Source organism: Drosophila obscura, unplaced genomic scaffold (assembly GCF_018151105.1).
Source record: "Drosophila obscura isolate BZ-5 IFL unplaced genomic scaffold, ASM1815110v1 contig_109, whole genome shotgun sequence".
Classification (NCBI taxonomy): domain Eukaryota; kingdom Metazoa; phylum Arthropoda; class Insecta; order Diptera; family Drosophilidae; genus Drosophila; species Drosophila obscura.
Window position 1 is genome coordinate 566,852 of NW_024542690.1, and position 21,272 is coordinate 588,123.

The window sequence follows — 21,272 nt, forward strand, 5'->3', positions numbered from 1 at the left end:
GAATAATGTGTTTGACTTACAATGTTGGCTGCACATTTAAAAACTTTTCCCAATAGTAATCAAAATTGTCAAATTGATATGTATAAATAACTGTCAGTATTGACATTGCATAGAAAATAAGAAACATCCAATATCCATAAAGAAATTTAATCCAAAGTTGTAGGGACATCTGGAAGACCATCAAAAAGAGAAGAAATAGTGACATGTAGCAAATACGAAAACCAGTCATGACACGATCAATCATAGCACATAAGAATATTAAAAATATCAGCAGCCACATCCATATCCTTGTTATAAAATTTGTAACACTTTTGAAAATGAATACAATGAGTCGAGGTGCTTGTGATTTTTCAAAAAGCAAGTGCTCAGAGCGTGAGTGATGAGGTCCAAAAATTTGCTGAAGAAGATCACTTTGCGTCCTATCCTCAGCTTTTTCTTTAAAATACTGACGAGATGTTATCCAAAAAACAAATAGAAATCCAGTCTTCACTGTTAATGGAATCCAGGGTTGACTGCCTTTATTTTGCGGATGAACAAAGCCAATTTGCTCCAGATTAAAACCACAACTCTAAAAAAAAATATTTAGTGAGTTTTCTCATGTGTTAAATACGTATAAATGTTTTTAACAATAATCGCGTTCACCAGCAGAACTATAAGCGTCAGTGATGGATCTCATCCATCATGTTTTGAGTTGTGGCACTAACCATACAGTATGAGGATGTGCCAGTTCATTCAACTAATGTGGCGTAGCTGAATTTTTTGTGTTCCAGGTCTTCGGCTTGAGGACCTGAGGCATTCGGTTCGGGGACCTGAGGCACTTGATCGAGAGCTGGGCCATTCGTCATGTTGTCGACATGTTCGACTCATGACGGGATGCGAAAACAAGACATTGCAAATGCATGTGTGAACACTAGAGCCCTGCACGAATCCACATGATTCATAAAATCACAGCATACTCATGCCCCTTCAATGCGTTCGATCATTACGAATCATGCCTTCAGTCAGATTCGAATCACCCGAATCACTAAAAAACCAAATCCGAGCACTGCGAATCAATATCAGCAAGCTTCGTTCGCATGGCTCTGAACTGATTCCAAACATACTACGAAGAAAACTTCCTTTTTATGCGTGCACATGTACAGTTTGTATGGAAAACAATATTACGCAGACGGAGTGTATGATTATTGTTGTGTATGTAAGAGTAGAGTATGTGTGTGTATTCCAGCATATTCTACTGTGCGTATTGCTGAACAGCTGCGTGGCTGTGCATGTGTGGAGCTCGACACGTGCCACGCACAAAGGCATAGACACACACACTCAACCACTGCGAAGCTGCACAGTCTCTCCTAAGACAAGCAGTTAGAGAGCGAAGACGGACGTCGTACTTATATGCGAGCCATTCAGGACGATACCGGGAAGCGGCTGGACCAACAGCAGATGCGGGAAGGCAGCCATCTGGGCTGTAACACCCTGTAGGAAATCTACATGGAGAGTAAGCGAGGAGTTCACGTTTAGCGACCACCAGGCGATCCATTTTGACTGCGGAGAAAGTTGAAGGAGACAGCGTGCGAAGACGACCCGGCCCAGATGAAAAGACGACCACTTGGACGAGGAAACGTTCAAGGAGTGTCTTTGCGACGCCAACTGGAGCCCAATGGGGGAAACGGCAGATAGCCTGGCTCTGCAACTTGCAAAGCGCCTAGAGGAGGCGTGCGACGCTGCAATGCCGAGAATGAAGCCGAGCAGACAAGCAGCACCGTGCTACTGGTGGAACGAAGAGAACGGCCAGCTCAGGAAAGCATGCCTACGGTCGAGGAGGTGCTACCAGAGAGCGCGGGGTCGCCCAGAGTTCGACACGTTGGGAGACGATCTCCGTGCAGCCAAGCGAGCCCTTAAGCAAGCAATTAAAAGCAGCAAGTCGTCTTGCTTTAAGGAGATATGCGAGGAGGCGGATATAAGGCGTCACCAGGAAGATCAGAAGCCAGGAAACGCCGGAAGTAACGTCCCCGACGCTACTTCGTAGCATCGTAGAGGCACTTTTCCCACAGCACCGACACCAGGATGGGAGTCCTTCGCGCCAAGACCACAGGTTTAAACACAAGGACACCCCCGAGTGTCCCGAGTGCCCGCATGAGAGCGAGGATCCGGAGCATGTGATTTACCACTGCACGAGGTACAGCTCAAGAACATGGTTCGTCCCACTACCAGCTCCTCTGGTGGCCTACATGACGGAGTCCGAGGAGAATTGGAAGCGCGTCTGCGACACCCTCATGGACATCCAGAGCGATTTGAGAAGATGCGAAAGGGAGCGACGCTTGGCGGAGAGTGCCTAAAGTAGGCAACCCATCCCCGCAAAGTAATACTTTGCGGTGATCCCGCGGGGAATGAGGTGCGTAGCTGTGTGTGGTGAGTTTAGCTGGGAAGCCCCGGAGGGGTAGTCCAGTTCGTTGAATGGTACGGGCCGGTCACGTCTTTTAAAAATTCTCACCCACCATGCCGTATCCATGGAAAACGAGAAGGAACGTGCGAGTCGCTTCTGGGGACGTGACTCTACTTATACCCGTACTCAGTCAGTATTTACATTTTTGAGCATATGATTTTTTAGAATTTTAGAATTAAAAAAAAAAATTTTACATTTTACATATTTTTGCTACATCTGTTATCTACATCTACATATATTATGTATATTCTACATCTAACATGTAGATTACACATGTACCATTTAGATTCTACATCTCCTCCGCTAGGGGTTGCTCGCGCACTGAACGCGGCAGAGTGTGCGAGCGAGAAGGAAAATGAGTTGCACGGTCGTCGGCAGGAGGGGGAAGGGGAAGCAACTGAAAATTAATTTTTTCATTCTGGCTATAATTATTATCCGATCTCATTCAGATTCAGTAATCTGGTAGATATGGGCATTCTCTACGATACTGCGTTTTTAGTTTTATCGTATCTTTAAAAATGTGCCTGCCACAGATTTTCTTCCTTGGTTTGGTCAGAAGGGGGCGGGGCGAAATTTTGAAATACACTTGTAGCAGTGTGATATCACATGAGTCTGGAAACCAAATTTGGTTGCCCTAGCTTGTAACGTGTAACGACGATAGCCTGGTAGCACGGTCATCGAATGGTATGGGCGGCACGCGTTTTCATCGGCTCTAGCTCGTCGGTTTTGGGGGTGGTGGTCTTGCGCGAACCATTCGGACCTATCGCTCACGATAGTATGATCAGAAAATTTCAAGAATTAGCGTGCGTACGACAAAACAATGCTAGAAGCTATATCGGCAGGGCAAAACAAAAGAAAATCAGAAAGGATGGGCGAGAAAGGGAAAGGAAACGAAAGAATGTCGGATTACGAGCCCACAGATGTCGAAGTGGCTCCTTTCGGACCCTCCCTACCAATGATCGCATCTTTGAAGTGGAAGACTTCAAGCGATCCCTTCCCTACGATTACGCGTCCTTCAGCATGAGTTCAATCGGGGTTCTACTCAAAACTCAGAATCATATCTGAGCTAACACAAATAAACTTTCGGTTTCAATATATTCAGCTTCATTTCTATCCTTAATTCTAAGTAACGGGTATCATAATTCAAAAGTGATGGCGACAAAAATTATGAAGTAATATAATAAATGGTAACAATATATAATGGAGGTATATGATGGCTTAAAGATATATATATATGGAGATACTGTATGATAAAGAGGTATAAACTACAAAGGAATATTTACTTTCTACAAATTTTCCATTAATCATTAGTTCGGTTTCCAAATTTCAGACTTTTCGCGTTCTGTTTCACTTAACTGAAGTTTAAAATTAGGATTTTTTTTTTTGGAATTCAGGAATTATTCTTGCTTTAAGCTAATTTTGTTTGATTTTATTCGTGACTTGTCGATCAGTCAAATTGTTCAAGGCTTTCAGACCGAACCAGATTCAAAAGTACAGTCTATTCTCGATATTTACGAGAGGTTAATGTTAATAAACGAATTCGCGCTGGACTTATAGAGAGAACACGGTAGGATTGGTCACTTTAACGCCCAATTGGCGATTCAAATCTACTGGGTTACACATGGGACTCTTACATTTGTTCACTCACTTGATCTGGAACATCCCTCGGCGAAAGATCGATCTTCCGACGTGGTTGCTGAAACAAAGTGTGGTTCTCCACGGTTAAACGGTCTGGGGTCGTGTACCCAACAATCCTAATGGATTCTCCTCTACGGTCCACAGCATACACAGAAAGCGCGCATGTCTTTTGTTTCTTACACGAGAAGCGTACTAATTAAGTGGAAAAATAGACTTATACACCAATATATCCCACACTAGGGCAGTGCGCTCATCTCCAGGTCAATACACGCAGGCACGTAGGCGAGCCGGTTTGGCGCACGCTTCCAGGGAAGATCTCTATCGGATCGTCGAGGTTTGGGACGGTGTCCGGATTGGCGACGCACGCTGCCTTGGAAAATCTCTATAGGATCTTCGAGGTTAGGGACGATGTCCGGTTTGGCGACGCACACTGCCTGGGCTCACATTGCCTGCGGAATCTCGCCGAGCGGAAAGAAGCTACCCGCACTAGAGTGGCAGCAGAGTTGCCAGAGAGAAGCGGCTCTTGCCCACTCCCAGGCGGAGAGACGAACCAGAAAATCTGATGCATCCACTCGGGCTCGACGCAGACGAAACGAATTAAATCCGCATTCTAGTTCGACGCACAAATAGGAGCTCCTCCTTAGGTATTCATGTCAGGGCGCGTTTGTAGAGCGCTTCCCTTATGGGAGCTGGTTCCTCGCCGGCTGCGTATATCGGCTTACTTTGGCTCGGAACCAGGGTCTGGAGAGCGAGAGAGTCGCGTTGGCCGCTCCTCCAGAAATTTAGCGTAGAGATCGTCCGATCTCGTCCTGATGCAGCTTTCTGGAAGCTGGGCACCAGTTCAAAGTTTTCGCCGGTCACCGTACGTTTCCGACAGTGACACACCAGCGAAAATGGATGAGCTGCGGACAATCATGTTTTATTCCGATTCCTCGGGATTCCATCCGCTTCAACTCACCGAAATATTACGGCTCTCACTGCAGGGAATCGTTTCCTGGTTTTCTCTATTACTGATCACTTGTATTTTTCACTGATTGCAAAAATTTTCGCGAGGTATGTGCAAAGATCAACTTTATGTAGCGAGCAGCCAAACGGAAAAGGAAATCAGTAGGTTGTCACTTTAACACCATGCCTTTCGACCTCACCCTTTTTTACTAGGTCATGGATCTGTCAAAACTTAGTCAAAGCGACCCTGAAACCCTCACCCTTTTTACATGTGCCTTGTACTTGCCAGAACTACATATAAGCAACTCTGATCTTTGCGATCGATAGTTCTACAGGTTCTTGGCATAAACTTTGCTCACGAGTTCTATCGATTCCGGCTAATTTTAAATTTGGTTCTGCTGCTTCAGGCGCCACTACAAATGCCCCCCCACAAGATCAGACTAGGGGAACTGCAAGATGACCTAGGCTGATACCGCATGAAGCACTACATCACTGTCGTATGTCCTTACCATGATAGTTTCCCAAAGACCGGCCTTGTAAATCCTCCAAAGCATAGTACGAGTTCCCTATCTTTTTACGAATACGAGCCTTTACAAAAGCGGGTCCAAATTTGGAATTATATCCAGTTTGAAAGCAGCTCTGCTTAAAGTTACGCCTAAAGACTTCTTGTCCTTCAGTGTACGTTACCTCTCGCGACCGCGTATTGTAACGTCGTTCGTTCTCGTCGTACCTCTTCAGCATCTGCTGGCAGGCGTCCTTGCGGACGATTTCAAACGAGTCGGATCTATCGAATTTCAACGATTGATCTTCCAGCAAATTTAGCTTCCGAAGCAAGGCATATGTATCTCCTGAAGTGACCATGTGTTGACCAAAGGTCATATAGTATGGCGTAGTGCCCAAGCTGGCGTGTACTGAAGATCGCAATGAACAAGATATCCTGCTTAGACACTCATCCCAGTTCTTCTGGTCGGGTCGTATATACGCTCGGATCCCGGCGATGACAGATCGATTCACCCGTTCTGAAGCGTTCGCTTGGGGTGAATAAACTGCGGTCCGGTACTCTTTCTTGATTCGCCTTCACCCGTTCTATCAATTCCATGTACTCCGCAGATTTGAATTGATCCGATTCAAGATCAACTAGTGATCCTTCAGGCAATTCCAATGCTTCTACTGCATCTTCATTGACACGCGACAAGACGTCAGGAACGACATTCTGTGAACCTTTTCTGTGTTCTATCTTGAAACGATAACGTTGCAAAGACAGAGCCCATCGGGCCAGACGTGAACTCAGATCGTTGTTGGACATTAGCCACTTCAATGAGGCGTGGTCGGTTATTATCGTAAACTCGTGACCCTCGACATAAGCCCGAAAGTTCTTTAAGCATACGATAGCCGCTAAACATTCCTGTTCAGTGACTGTGTAGTTGCGTTGCGCCTTATTCAATTTTTTTGACACGAAAGCGATTGGGCACTCGTCTCCCTCATCGGACAACTGCACTAGCACTCCACCCACACCGGTCTTGCTGGCGTCGCAGTGTATGGAGAACGGCCGTGAAAAGTCGGGGCTTTTTAACACGGGGGCTTCGCAGAGGCAGCGTTTTAAGTCCTTGAAGGCTTTCACTGCTTCCTCGGACAGAGCGAACTTCCGCTTTGTGGACATTACGTCCGTCAAAGGTGACGAGAGCGAAGCGAAGTTTGGAACGAACTTCCTGTACCAATTACACAATCCCATGAAGCTCCTCAAGCCCCTTAGATTTTTCGGTTCAGGGAAATCAATGATCGCTTTAATCTTATCTGGATCTGTCCGGATTCCTCCATCACCTACGATATGACCTAGATAGCGCACCCGTCGCATACAGAAATGACTTTTGCCAATATTGATTGTCAGACCCGCCTGCTTCAGATGTTTCGCTATCTCCAGTAGCACCTCAAGGTGACTCTCAAAACTTGGAGAAACTACGAGTAGGTCATCCAGGTATATGAATACCTCATTTCGAAGCCGAGCTGGCACCACTTTGTCCATTAGACGCGACATCGTGCTAGTGGCGTTACACAAACCGAACGGCATTACCCTATACTGGTAAAGCGGACGACCCGGAACGGTAAAGGCGGTCTTCTCACGAGATTTCTCTTCCAACGGCACTTGCCAGTAAGCGTCTTTCAGATCTAAACTAGAAATGAATTCGGCTTTCGGTAAACGACTGAGAATGCCACTTATTTGGGGCAGCTATTCACTTTCCGGCAATCCAGGCAAATTCTGATTTTACCAGGTTTATTTACCATCACGATTGGGGAAGACCACGGGCTTTCTGACTCTTCGATTACACCAAGCTGTAGCATTCGATCGACTTCCGCGTACATGGACTTTTCCACAGCTGGTGAAACAGGGAAATGCCTTTGTTTGACAGGTTTGGCGTTTCCAGTATCGATGACATGGGTGATCAGACTAGTTCTTCCCAAGCCATTTGCGGCGAACGAAGGGTAACTGTCGATGACCTTGGACAGCCGATTTTTCTGACTCTGAGTCAATTCGTGCTGCTCTACACCTTCCTTGGCTAAGCCCATGTCTATTTCCGATACCAACAATCTGCTAGGCAGAAGATCATACGCCTTCCAAAAGTCGATTCCGAGATAAAGATCGTTTTTAAGAGAAGGAATTATGTATATCTCTAGGAACTTTCTCTCGTTGCTGTACTCGATCTCTACTTTCATTCTGCCTACTATCATCTGTGTTTTACCATCAGCGGTGCTGACGCTTTCTTTGAGGCGTGTAAATGCCAAATCTCCGCGCGCCAACTCGCTCGCCAAATTCCCACCGACGCAACTAATAGACGCTCCCGAGTCCAGTAATCCGAAAACGGTGCGCCCGAGTAGCTGTACCTGCAAAAAGGGACGAGGATCTCTATTCCTCGCTGAGAGAGAACTCAAATGCTCCAGCCCCTTTCGACAACTCTTCACCTTCTGCCAGAAAGCAATAAGTCGTTTCTTCCCGCGGGCTTTGGAAAACCCTTTTGTCTTTTCATACTCAAATCCGGTTTTGGTTACGTCTGTGAATGGTTGACAATCCACCAAGAAATTGGGGTTGTCTGTTTGACCGTCTGGGTCGATTTCAGACGTTGCCGTCTTTAATTTGGGACTTATTCGGTATTCGTCCCCTGGTGGCGAAGCACACTCGAGGTCTTCGGTCTGTACGGCGATCTCGGTGTGCCTGCTTGCACGTTTTTTGAGCACGTTTCACAGCTAGGCTTATAAGTGTTAGAAGCTCCACAGCCATAACAAAACACTCTGCGCTCTGAGACACAATCTTGATACCTGTGACCTGGCTTGCGACAGTTCCAGCATATCAAGGATAAAGCATCGATCTCCAGCTTCACTTCGGGTACAGATTCTTCCTGCGACTCAGCGTTGAGCTGCAATTCTGCCACCTTCCGGCGAAACGGAACCTCTTTAGTGTACCCAGGTGTACCTTTGATCTCTTCTAGGAAGGCTTCTCGTCTACGACACACTTCTCTTAGCTCTTGGACCGTAGCTACTTCTACGTTCAGCAGTTCGTGGCGAATGTCCGGCAGCAAGTTGGTCTTTAATACTCTCACGAGCTTACGAGTGGGCCACTGGACCTCTAGCTGATCCGTCAGGTTCGATATTGATTCATAGAATGTGTCAAAATCTTCATGGACCTTCTGCTTACGATTCCTAATCAATTCCTCGATGTCCACATCGTCTTTCTCAGTGCGGAATTGCACTCTCAACGCCTCGCACAGCCTATCCCAGCGCACTATTCCAACTGACTTATGATGCCGCCAGTAGAATTCGTTGGCCTTGCCCTCGAATAACACACTCACATTCCTACACAATATTGGGAAGTTGCCCTCCAGTGTCTGGTGGGTCAAAGCCTCCACTCGGTATATAAAGTTATCGACGGACATGCCTACACCCGAGAACTTGATCTTCCAGCCGTTTACAATGTGCACCACTTTATCGGGCCTCTGTGGAAGCTCCATGGAACCACTTTGTGGTGACGAGGGATGCACTTCATTCAGCAATGCCCGCTCGAACCCACGGCTAGGTCTAGTTTCCGATCTCTCATTCTGGGTCGGTTCTACCGTGGGGGTAGGAGACCGGCTGACAGTTGCCGCAGCGGCGATACTGGGCGTTACCAGTCGCTGCACTGAATCAGCTACGGACCCCTGGATCAGGTCAGAGATCCTTCTGGTCAAAGTAGTGAGCAGTCTGCGCTCCATAGCCGCGAAGTCGGCATTCCTAGTCGAGCTACTTTCTTCTGCCTCTCTTCTACTTTCCTTTGACTTAGAACGCGTGTTTTTCGCTATTTCCTTAGAGACAGCGCCACTGCTTGGCCTACATTTGGCCTTGCATTCGGGACAGGTGTCGTTGGTCTTAAAATGATTGGTCACACACGTGACGTGAAACTCATGTCCACAACTAGTTAGGTAGACCTCATTATGGAACTGTATCACCTCTCGACACAGACTGCACGTGATAGTAGTGCTACCTCCCGCCTGAGCGGATTCCCTATCGGGCGACCGATCCAAACCCATCCTAACCAATATTTACCAAAAAAAAAATTTTCTAATTATTACCGAACCTCAACTTTCTCAACCTTTATCCGGAATCTATTTTAACTCCAATCTGAACCTAATGTCAACTTAATGTGAACCTAACGTTAACTCAATCTGACCGTAAAGTCAATTCAATCTGGACTTATGTCAACTCAGTCTGAACTCATGCTTTTCGGTTCACGAATCGTAGGTGTTTTTTTTTTTTCTTCCGAACATTCTCGCGAATAAAATTTTTAGGAAAGTCAAGGCATCGTCCTCTCGAGGTTAGCTCTGTTCCAGGCTTCATCTCTAAATCGGACAATTGCACCGGACTAGGGGTATCTACGTTTCTCACTCCTTGTCGTGTTCAGAAAACGATTCTAATACCTCATGCTCGGAAAAGCTGACGTTCCCTCTATTCAATCGTGGTTAGGACACCCTCGGAAGTCATGTCACTAAGTTCCAATGCGACTGGATAGCACAAAGTCAACTCCCTTTGAGATCGTAGATCGATCAACGGCGATGTACGTCAAACACGGTAAGGCGGTCAACCTGAGTTGCTCTCGGCCTGTATTTCCACTGCTTGATTTCACCCTCGTCGCCTCTCGTGCAAAAATATGGTTTTGCGGACCTGTCACCTGTGGCCAGAAGGGAATACTTAGCTTCTCTCTTCTGTTTTCCTATCAGATTACGGTCTAGCACCACTCATCACTGGAAAGAAAAGTCAAAAGACTTTAGAAAGAAAAGGGAAAGAACTGATTTTCTCTTCTACGAGTCTTACTGAGTGATGGATTCACTCGACTCGGGCCCCACGTTGGGCGCCACTTTTAATTTATCTAATCATAATCATAACTGTAACGTGTAACGACGATAGCCTGGTAGCACGGTCATCGAATGGTATGGGCGGCACGCGTTTTCATCGGCTCTAGCTCGTCGGTTTTGGGGGTGGTGGTCTTGCGCGAACCATTCGGACCTATCGCTCACGATAGTATGATGAGAAAATTTCAAGAATTAGCGTGCGTACGACAAAACAATGCTAGAAGCTATATCGGCAGGGCAAAACAAAAGAAAATCAGAAAGGATGGGCGAGAAAGGGAAAGGAAACGAAAGAATGTCGGATTACGAGCCCACAGATGTCGAAGTGGCTCCTTTCGGACCCTCCCTACCAATGATCGCATCTTTGAAGTGGAAGACTTCAAGCGATCCCTTCCCTACGATTACGCGTCCTTCAGCATGAGTTCAATCGGGGTTCTACTCAAAACTCAGAATCATATCTGAGCTAACACAAATAAACTTTCGGTAATTCAATATATTCAGCTTCATTTCTATCCTTAATTCTAAGTAACGGGTATCATAATTCAAAAGTGATGGCGACAAAAATTATGAAGTAATATAATAAATGGTAACAATATATAATGGAGGTATATGATGGCTTAAAGATATATATATATGGAGATACTGTATGATAAAGAGGTATAAACTACAAAGGAATATTTACTTTCTACAAATTTTCCATTAATCATTAGTTCGGTTTCCAAATTTCAGACTTTTCGCGTTCTGTTTCACTTAACTGAAGTTTAAAATTAGGATTTTTTTTTTTGGAATTCAGGAATTATTCTTGCTTTAAGCTAATATCGTTTGATTTTATTCGTGACTTGTCGATCAGTCAAATTGTTCAAGGCTTTCAGACCGAACCAGATTCAAAAGTACAGTCTATTCTCGATATTTACGAGAGGTTAATGTTAATAAACGAATTCGCGCTGGACTTATAGAGAGAACACGGTAGGATTGGTCACTTTAACGCCCAATTGGCGATTCAAATCTACTGGGTTACACATGGGACTCTTACATTTGTTCACTCACTTGATCTGGAACATCCCTCGGCGAAAGATCGATCTTCCGACGTGGTTGCTGAAACAAAGTGTGGTTCTCCACGGTTAAACGGTCTGGGGTCGTGTACCCAACAATCCTAATGGATTCTCCTCTACGGTCCACAGCATACACAGAAAGCGCGCATGTCTTTTGTTTCTTACACGAGAAGCGTACTAATTAAGTGGAAAAATAGACTTATACACCAATATATCCCACACTAGGGCAGTGCGCTCATCTCCAGGTCAATACACGCAGGCACGTAGGCGAGCCGGTTTGGCGCACGCTTCCAGGGAAGATCTCTATCGGATCGTCGAGGTTTGGGACGGTGTCCGGATTGGCGACGCACGCTGCCTTGGAAAATCTCTATAGGATCTTCGAGGTTAGGGACGATGTCCGGTTTGGCGACGCACACTGCCTGGGCTCACATTGCCTGCGGAATCTCGCCGAGCGGAAAGAAGCTACCCGCACTAGAGTGGCAGCAGAGTTGCCAGAGAGAAGCGGATCTTGCCCACTCCCAGGCGGAGAGACGAACCAGAAAATCTGATGCATCCACTCGGGCTCGACGCAGACGAAACGAATTAAATCCGCATTCTAGTTCGACGCACAAATAGGAGCTCCTCCTTAGGTATTCATGTCAGGGCGCGTTTGTAGAGCGCTTCCCTTATGGGAGCTGGTTCCTCGCCGGCTGCGTATATCGGCTTACTTTGGCTCGGAACCAGGGTCTGGAGAGCGAGAGAGTCGCGTTGGCCGCTCCTCCAGAAATTTAGCGTAGAGATCGTCCGATCTCGTCCTGATGCAGCTTTCTGGAAGCTGGGCACCAGTTCAAAGTTTTCGCCGGTCACCGTACGTTTCCGACAGTGACACACCAGCGAAAATGGATGAGCTGCGGACAATCATGTTTTATTCCGATTCCTCGGGATTCCATCCGCTTCAACTCACCGAAATATTACGGCTCTCACTGCAGGGAATCGTTTCCTGGTTTTCTCTATTACTGATCACTTGTATTTTTCACTGATTGCAAAAATTTTCGCGAGGTATGTGCAAAGATCAACTTTATGTAGCGAGCAGCCAAACGGAAAAGGAAATCAGTAGGTTGTCACTTTAACACCATGCCTTTCGACCTCACCCTTTTTTACTAGGTCATGGATCTGTCAAAACTTAGTCAAAGCGACCCTGAAACCCTCACCCTTTTTACATGTGCCTTGTACTTGCCAGAACTACATATAAGCAACTCTGATCTTTGCGATCGATAGTTCTACAGGTTCTTGGCATAAACTTTGCTCACGAGTTCTATCGATTCCGGCTAATTTTAAATTTGGTTCTGCTGCTTCAGGCGCCACTACAAGCTCTCATAGTCTCTGAGATCTAGGCGCTCAACAAGACGGACAGACGGACAGACAGACAGACAGACGGACAGACAGACATGGCTATATCGACTCGGCTATTGATGCTGATCAAGAGTATATATACTTTATGGGGTCGGAAACGTTTCCTTCTCTGCGTTACACACATCCACTTTTACCACAAATCTAATATACCCCTTAACTCTTTTTTGAGTACGGGTATAAAAAGGCACACACACAAATAAATATTTTCAGGCCGAGGGCAAAGCTAACGAGAAGGAACGTGTGAGTCGTTTCTGGGGACACGACTCTACTTATACCCGTACTCAGTCAGTATATACATTTTTGAGCTTATGATTTTTTAGAATTTTAGAAAAAAAAAAAACAATTTACATGTTACATTTTTTTGCTACATCTGTTATCTACATCTACATATACAATGTCTATTCTACATCTAACATGTAGATTGTACATGTTCCATTTAGATTCTACATCTCCTCCGCTAGGGGTTGCTCGCGCACTGAACGCGGCAGAGTGTGCGAGGGAGAAGGAAAATGAGTTGCGTTGTCGTTTGCTGGATGGGGCGGGGGGAAACGACTCATAATTAATTTCTTCATTCTGACTATAATTATGATCCGATCTAGTTCAGATTCGGCAATCTGGTAGATATGGGCAGTCTCTACGATACTGCTTTTCTAATTTTATCGTATCTTTAAAAATGTGCCTGCCACAGAGGGGGTCGGAAGCGTTTCCTTCTCTGCGTTGCACACATTCACTTTTACCACAAATCTAATATACCCCTTAACTCTTTTTTGAGTACTGGGATAAAAATCAGCAAATTTGTGTATTGCTTTCTCGTTCTCTCTACCAGAAAATGAAGTGGAGAGTAAAAGAGAAAAAAAACCAGAACTGTTCAGATCTGACACAGTAAAAATTACGAGACATGATTCGTTCGGATCGTCTTGGGCGTGCGATTCGAAGTTATGAGAAAGCCGAATCGGTGATTCAATGGAATCGGACGAAGCAAATACCGAATCCCTGCGAATCAATTCGGTTGCTCGTTCATGCAGGGCTCTAGTGTACACAAACATATTTCTAATTTCGCAGAGTGCTCATGGTACGGATACAACGTGGAGGAGGACGCCGAGCACATCATATTTGCGTGCCGCAGGTTTACAGCGCAGCGTCATCAGCTGGAAGTCGCCCTGGGTGGGGCGATATCCAAATATAGCCTGGTATCATACATGCTCAGGGTAACTGGGAGGCGACCAGCAACTTCGCGGCTATCATCATGGCAGAAATGCGCGCTGTTGAGCGCCAGAGAAGGGAGCAGCTAGGCTAAGCGACGCCTCCACTTGTGTGAAGCATTGCTTCGCGGCCGTACCACACTTGTCGGGCTCGCATAGTAAAGTCAATTCATTGTAAATAGATAAAAAGATTAAATAAATAAATGGAATTAAAAAACAACAACAATATATCCCTATTTTTTTCCGATGATCCTATTGGGCTTTGAGGTGGCTCAGAGGGGGCCTAGCTGAGGCCACCGGACGGGTCGCAGGTTGCGGATAGCGAACGGCCTACCCTAGTGGGTAGGTCAGCTGCGAATAAGCGGGCATCCTAAAGAGTATCAACTAAGTTGGCTCTGAGGGAGAGTACCGAAATAAGCAGTCCCGGACAGCCAGCGGGTGTTCGCGACGCAGCAACACTGACGATGCGCTTGTGGTGCCGCCTCTCATTAAGTAGCTCACACAATCCCATCCCTACACAACACCTACCCACATCCCAGCCCCAACACTCACCTCACACCGGGCCGGACTAAGGTGTCACTCGACCCGTGCCAAGAGTCAGCCTGGCTGGGGGCCCGGTATAAAAACTAGCCCAGTCGTGAACGGAGAGCTCAGGGACTTGGCAGCCCCCTGTTCAAATTATGCCTTACCCGGGTAACGCAGAGCTCTGCCGGGTGGACCGTTCCCCTTCTCTGCAGCTCGTGGGAACTACATGGATAAAAACGAAAATATAAACAAAAACAAAAACGAGAGAGGCACTCCCCAAATGCCTGCAGGGAGAAATCCCAAGCGGGAGAAGGCAGCGGCCCAAAGGCCTGGCCCGATCCGCTCAGACGCAGGAAAGACCTGCACGGTGAAGGACGCGGGTATGAATCCGGGTGGGTCCCATCCCAAACCTGGGATGGGTGGAAAGACAACACCCAAAACTGATACCATGGTAGGGCAGCTAAGCAATATTGCGGCTGCTCAACCTTCTGGTGAAGCGGCGGGTGATGGCTTGCCATCAACCAGCGTCCAAACCAAAAGATTTAGTTATGCCGAAAAGAGGAGTGCTGGGCACATACTCCGTCGGCAGAACACAAGCCAAGAAGTCAGTCCAACAGCAGACTGGCTGAAGAAAGTGGAATGGGCCTCGGTGGTGTTGCCCAACTTCAGTATGGAGCCACAGAAGGTGGCCGCCCAACCGAAGAGGCAGCGCTCTCAAGAGACGCCCGGACCTGTCGCGAAGCGATCCAGGGTCGTACCAAATGTATCCTTCGCGCAGATTGCCAAGGAGAGGACGCTGATAGGCGTTCTCGACAAAGGCAGCGCGGAGGGGAAAATACCCAGAAGCCAGTGGAAGTGGGTGGAAGCGGCACTGGCCGACCGCTGCTTCGAGCTTCTTGAAAAGGATCCCGGGCCACCCCCAGTCTGCAAAGACATGGGATGGTTCCAGGGGAGCATCAAGGTAGTAGCCTGCGAGGATGAGCGCTCCGTAAAGCTATACAAAGCTGCGGTGGCGCAAATCGGTGAGGTCTACGCCGGGGCAAAGCTCGTCGCTGTGGACTGGAGCGAGGTGCCCAGTAGGCCAAGGGCCCGTATATGGGTACCGGCCACTTTCAAGGAGCCCGAGCGGATCCTGACGATGCTGCAAAGATGCAATCCCACACTGCCAACCTCAGACTGGAGGGTGGTCAAAGTGGAGGCATCAAAGGGCCCCACAAATCAGGCAGTGGTAGTCCTAAATAAGGAATCGCTAGCCCCGATCGAGGCAGCCAGAGGAGAGCTTAACTTCGGGTTCAGCTCGGTGACCATGAAGGTCTACAAGTCGGACGCAGCGACCGAGGCGCGTTCTGTCAACAACCCAGTTGAGCAGGACGTTGCCTTGGAGATCGAGGCACCCGAAGTAGACCCGGAGCCGGAGCCGGCCCTGGAGAGCTACTCCTCAGAGACGGAGCTGATGCTCGATTTTGAGGCGTTGTGTCGGGACGAGATACTCGACGACTCTGACGCCGACATAACAGTGGTGGAGAACGTTTCTAATGAAGTCTCTGAGGCTTCTGCAGATAAATCTCCACCACTGTAAAGCAGCATCTGCTGCCCTGATACTCCGCTTGGTCGCAAGCGGAGGGGACATAGTCTAATCCAAGAGCCCTGGGTGGTAGGAGGCAGGGTCTGTGGATTAGTGACGAAGGACTACAAGCTGATTGTAGCCCAAACTGAAGGTAAAATTAGAACCTGCATATTAGCAAGGAAGCACCTAAATATCTTTCTGCTCCACAATTTTAGCAATGGCGACAATACGGCAGCTAGCCTAGAGCTACAAGGGACACGCCTAAACCTGGTGTCGTCCTACATGGCTCACGAGGAAAGCGATCCTCCCAGTGACCTCGTTCGCAAGATTGCCAGAGACAGCGAGAGGTCGGATACAAGCCTACTAATAGGCTGCGATGCCAACGCTCATCACACCCAATGGGGGAGCTCGGATACAAATGCAAGGGGTGAGTCACTTTTCAGCTTCATCCTGAACTCCAACCTAATTATCGGTAATCGGGGTAATGACCCCACTTTTATCATAAAAAACCGTCAAGAGGTTATTGACCTCACTCTATTGTCTCACAAACTGTCAGACATAATGAAAAGTTGGAGAGTCCTAGAGGACCACTCCTTCTCCGACCACAGGTACATCGAGACAATCCTATCGCTCGAAAGCACCATACCCACTAGCTATACTAACCCAAGGAAAGCCAACTGGGATATGTATAGTGCAAAATGGAGGAATTACTCCCCCCCTAGCCCCAAAATGCCCTGACACTCAAGACGATCTCAATCGTCTTGTGGACAATTTCACGGAAGCTTGCAACAAGGCCTTCATGGCAGCTTGCACCCCAACCAAACCAAGAGGGAAAAAGAAACCCCCCTGGTGGTCAAAACATATAGATACCCTCCGGAAAGACTGCAGGACTCTCTTTAACAGAGCCAAAAGCAGCAGCGAGGAAGCGCACTGGGAAAATTACAAAAGTAAGCTAACCCTATACAAAAAAGAAACAAGGAGAGCAAAAAGGGCCTCTTGGCACAAATTTTGCTCCGAAATTGAGGACACGTCAGAAGCCTCAAGGCTACGCAAGATCCTGTCAAAAACATCCCCCTGGTGGGATACCTCAAGAGAACGGATGGTACGTGGACTAACTCTAGTGAGGACTCCCTACACATTCTACTCGATACTCATTTTCCTGGGTGTACGACCATCGAGCCGGCAGACACCCCAAGTGAAGGCCCGGAAACCTCGATGGGGCACATCCTCACAAAACGGAATATTAGCTGGGCAGTAAACAGCTTCAAATCCTACAAATCGCCTGGCCCGGACCAAGTCATTCCGGCTCAGTTGCAAAAAGCCGGGGATATGGCCATCAACTGGCTGCAAAGTATCTTCAGGAAGATACTGACAGTGGGAAAAATCCCCCGAGCTTGGCTAAAGGCTAAAATAGCTTTATCCCCAAGGCAGGGAAACCCTCACACACAACCCCAAAAGACTTCAGACCAATAAGTCTATCGTCCTTTCTTCTCAAAACCTTTGAGAGACTAGTAGGGCTGCAGCTGAGGACAACTATAAATCCTCAGTGGCTGTCAGGCGCTCAACATGCCTACCGAAAAGGAAAATCCACGGAAACGGCACTCCATGAAGTAATCTCGGCGGTAGAGAAATCTCTACAAGTCAACGAATACTCCTTAATCGCTTTCCTAGACATTGAGGGAGCTTTTAACAACGTCATACCGGGAGCCATCACAGAGGCCCTGACTGACCTGGGAGTGGATCGTCACTTGATGATGCTCATAGATCAATTGCTCACATGCAGGACAGTGACATCATCAATGGGATCGTCCACTCAGTCTAGGTATGTCAACAGAGGCACCCCGCAAGGTGGTGTCCTGTCTCCCCTTCTATGGAACATAGCAGTCAATAAGATACTGTGTGACCTGGAAGGGGGGGGCTGCAAGGTGGTAGCATACGCGGACGACGTTGCCATTATTTTCTCGGGAAAATTCCCTCAAACACTCTGCGATCTAATGACCGCAAAGCTCGCGCGACTCTCAGAATGGACAAAGTCGCGTGGACTGGGAATCAATCCCTCTAAAACGGAACTTGTATTGTTTACAACCAAATACAAAATCCCGTCCCTCAACCCCCCAATACTAAACGGATGTAGGCTCTCATTCAGCGACAGTGCCAGTTACTTAGGGTTGGTAATTGACAAAAAACTTAGCTGGAACCTGAGCATAAAAGACAGAGTGAAGAAGGCTACGATAGCACTCTACACTTGCAAGAAAGCCATTGGGCTAAGATGGGGCATGAACCCAAGAATAGTCCAATGGATTTACCTGGCAATAGTCAGACCAATACTACTCTACGGAGTCGCAGTGTGGTGGCCAGCCCTATCGAAGGGGACCATCACTAAACAACTGGGCAAGGTGCAGCGCACTGCAGCCCTATGCATCAGTGGAGCTCTCAGCACAACACCAACGGATGCGCTAAATGCTATCCTATGCTTGCAGAGCCTTGACCTTGCAGGTAAGGAGCAGGCAGAAATGGCAGCAATCCGTCTTAGAGACTCTGACCAATGGGTGTCACATCACACCGGTCATGCGTCCATCCTAAATGGAAACAAAATCGTCCCCACAAAAACGGACTACTGCGTTCCGAGGGAGTATACAGATACCCCCTTCGAGACAATCATCCCTCACAGAAACATCTGGCTTGAGGGACCACCTGGTCCAAAGGGAGCCATTCGAATCTTTACTGATGGCTCAAAGCTGGACAACAAGGTCGGAGGAGGAATCTACTCCGAACAGCTGAACATAAGACAGTCCTTCAGGCTCCCGGATCACTGCAGTGTCTTCCAAGCAGAAGTCATAGCGATCAAGGAGGCTTTGAGCTGTCTTCAGGAAATAGCCCCTGCGGCAACTCATATAAATATCTATAGTGATAGCCAAGCGGCGATCAAATCGCTGAATGCGATAACATCAAGCTCGGCCACCGTGGCAAACTGTCGCAAATCTCTTCATGAGATGGCTTATCAGTTCGTCATCAGCCTAATATGGGTCCCGGGTCATCAGGACATTGAAGGCAACTGCATAGCGGACGAGCTGGCCAGAGCTGGCACAACAATCCCCCTTCTCCATGATAAGGAGGATATTCGTATGCCAATGGCCACCTGCAAGCTCAAAATAAAAGAACACTTTAAGCGATTAATAAATGACAGATGGCAAACCGTGTCACTATGTCGCGTAACTCGGCAAACATGGCCTAATATCAATAAGAAGCGCACCGATGAGCTTTGCAAACTCAGTAGGAGTAGGTGCAGCTCAGTCATACGCTCTCTCACGGGACACTGGCTAATAGGCACACATGCAAGCAGGCTGGGCGCCCCATATAACGACTTCTGTCGAAGCTGTAGAGATGAGGACGAGGAGGAGACTGTGGAACACCTGTTCTGCTCCTGTCCGGCTCTCAGTAGAAGGAGACTGAAATACTTGGGCGCTCCTTTTCTAACTGACATTTCGGACATGTCTACAATCAGTCCCAGACGGATCGCAGGCTTCATAAGGGCATCCGGATGGGATAATGGATAACATAGGGTCTCACGAGGGAGAAGGGAACGTAATATGCGGTATCACAACGGGCCGAAACCGGCCTAGGTGTGTCGGGTCTCTGACAATCCCGACAGCCGCTTCAACCTAACCTAACCTATCCCTATTTTAGAAATGTTTATACTAAATTACATATGTATGTATATTAGGCTGGGCCAAAAAACTTTTTTTCGAAATTCAAACGGGACACGATTTTATTGATTGATGATTTGTGTTGAGCTACTGAGCTTCTTCAGTAGTGTTGTTTTGCAAGATTATTTAAGAGACGATGATTGTTCAGTTAATATATTCACAATTTATTTTACTTAAGTTAATGTATATGTATTATCCGAAACTAGCGAAAGGTGTGCGAATTTAATGACGAGAGTTAATGATGGGTCGATTGAAGACGCGGGGGCCGGTTCAAGACTGTTGAAGTTGGTATGTTTATGTTAGGGTTAGTTTAGAACTCTGTGGCAGGCAGGTCACTGTGCCAGACAGCCAAACGTTTTACTACGGTGATGATCGAATTTGAAGTGTGTTCTGCTTTTTCTGATGAGCCTCCCCCACAGCGGCTGACTAACGCCGAGAAAGAGCAACGCACCAGCAAGAGCATAAGTACAAGCAAACAAACGGTTATAAAGAGAGACATTAGATTAAGAGATGATCAACTACTCTTTGTGCTGCCATGGGCCGGCGCTTAGCCGAACATACTCCCCCCGTTGAAGAGCACGGGTCTTTAACATCCTTCTTTGGCAGCCACATTTCCTTTGTTGATCCAGGTGACGTCTTTAGTATAGCCACTCCGGAAACCATGCCTGACTCGACGAAGAGGTCCAATACTCGTGCGAGGGGGCACTTTAGACTGGTTAACTGAAAAGAACACAGGAGAAAGTGGATCTGATGCGCGAGACTAAGACACCTCTCCTGCAATTATCCATCCTAGCCTGGTTTCCTGAAGACGTGGCAGACCAGCTCCCAATTGGATTTGGCCAATGCAGAGAAGCTCAAAGAACAGTCCCGCTCCAATAAGAATGTCCACAGGTTGAGACTTGTAGAACTTGGGATCCGCTAACTGTGTGTTGCAGGGAATGTTCCAGCTGTTTAGGTCGATATTGCAGTTAGGTTGACTGGACGTAATGGTGGGAGCAACTACTGCCGAAATGGTCGTGGCATAACTTGATGTGCGTGATTCCAGGTTGATATCTACGCAGCATCCTTCCGATGTGGCACGCGACTCGACGAGACCAGACACCAAAACATCCGACACTTTCCTTTGAAGCTGCAACTGCTGAGCCAGGTGAGAAGTAATGAGATGCACCTGCGATCCAGAATCAAGCAAGGCACGGCATGGAATGAGTGTACCAGAGCGATTCCTTACGCTGATTATGGCAGTGGCAAGAAGAACGATGTCCTGCCTGTGACTCTGGGCCAACAGCGATGTGGCTGACGCTGTTGCAGTATGTACAACGCCAGAGGGTCCCGCGGGCAATTGTCGAGCTGATGTAGAATGTGACAGTGATGGCAGAATGGATTGAGAAGCGAAAGACGGGGACTCGAAGTGAAGTAGAGTGTGATGTCTGGC

At 47.4% G+C, this 21,272-nt stretch overlaps 1 protein-coding gene across 9 annotated transcripts in view; it reads right to left on the reverse strand.

Moving 5' to 3' along the window:
• Positions 1 to 21,272, reverse strand: part of LOC111073210 (piezo-type mechanosensitive ion channel component) — a 164,414-nt gene that overhangs the window by 57,538 nt on the left and 85,604 nt on the right. For all 9 annotated transcript variants that reach the window (XM_041595308.1, XM_041595298.1, XM_041595290.1 and 6 more), the window contains one exon: positions 21 to 568. In XM_041595308.1, the coding sequence (XP_041451242.1) occupies positions 21 to 568 (548 nt within the window). The remainder of the gene's footprint in view (positions 1 to 20; positions 569 to 21,272) is intronic.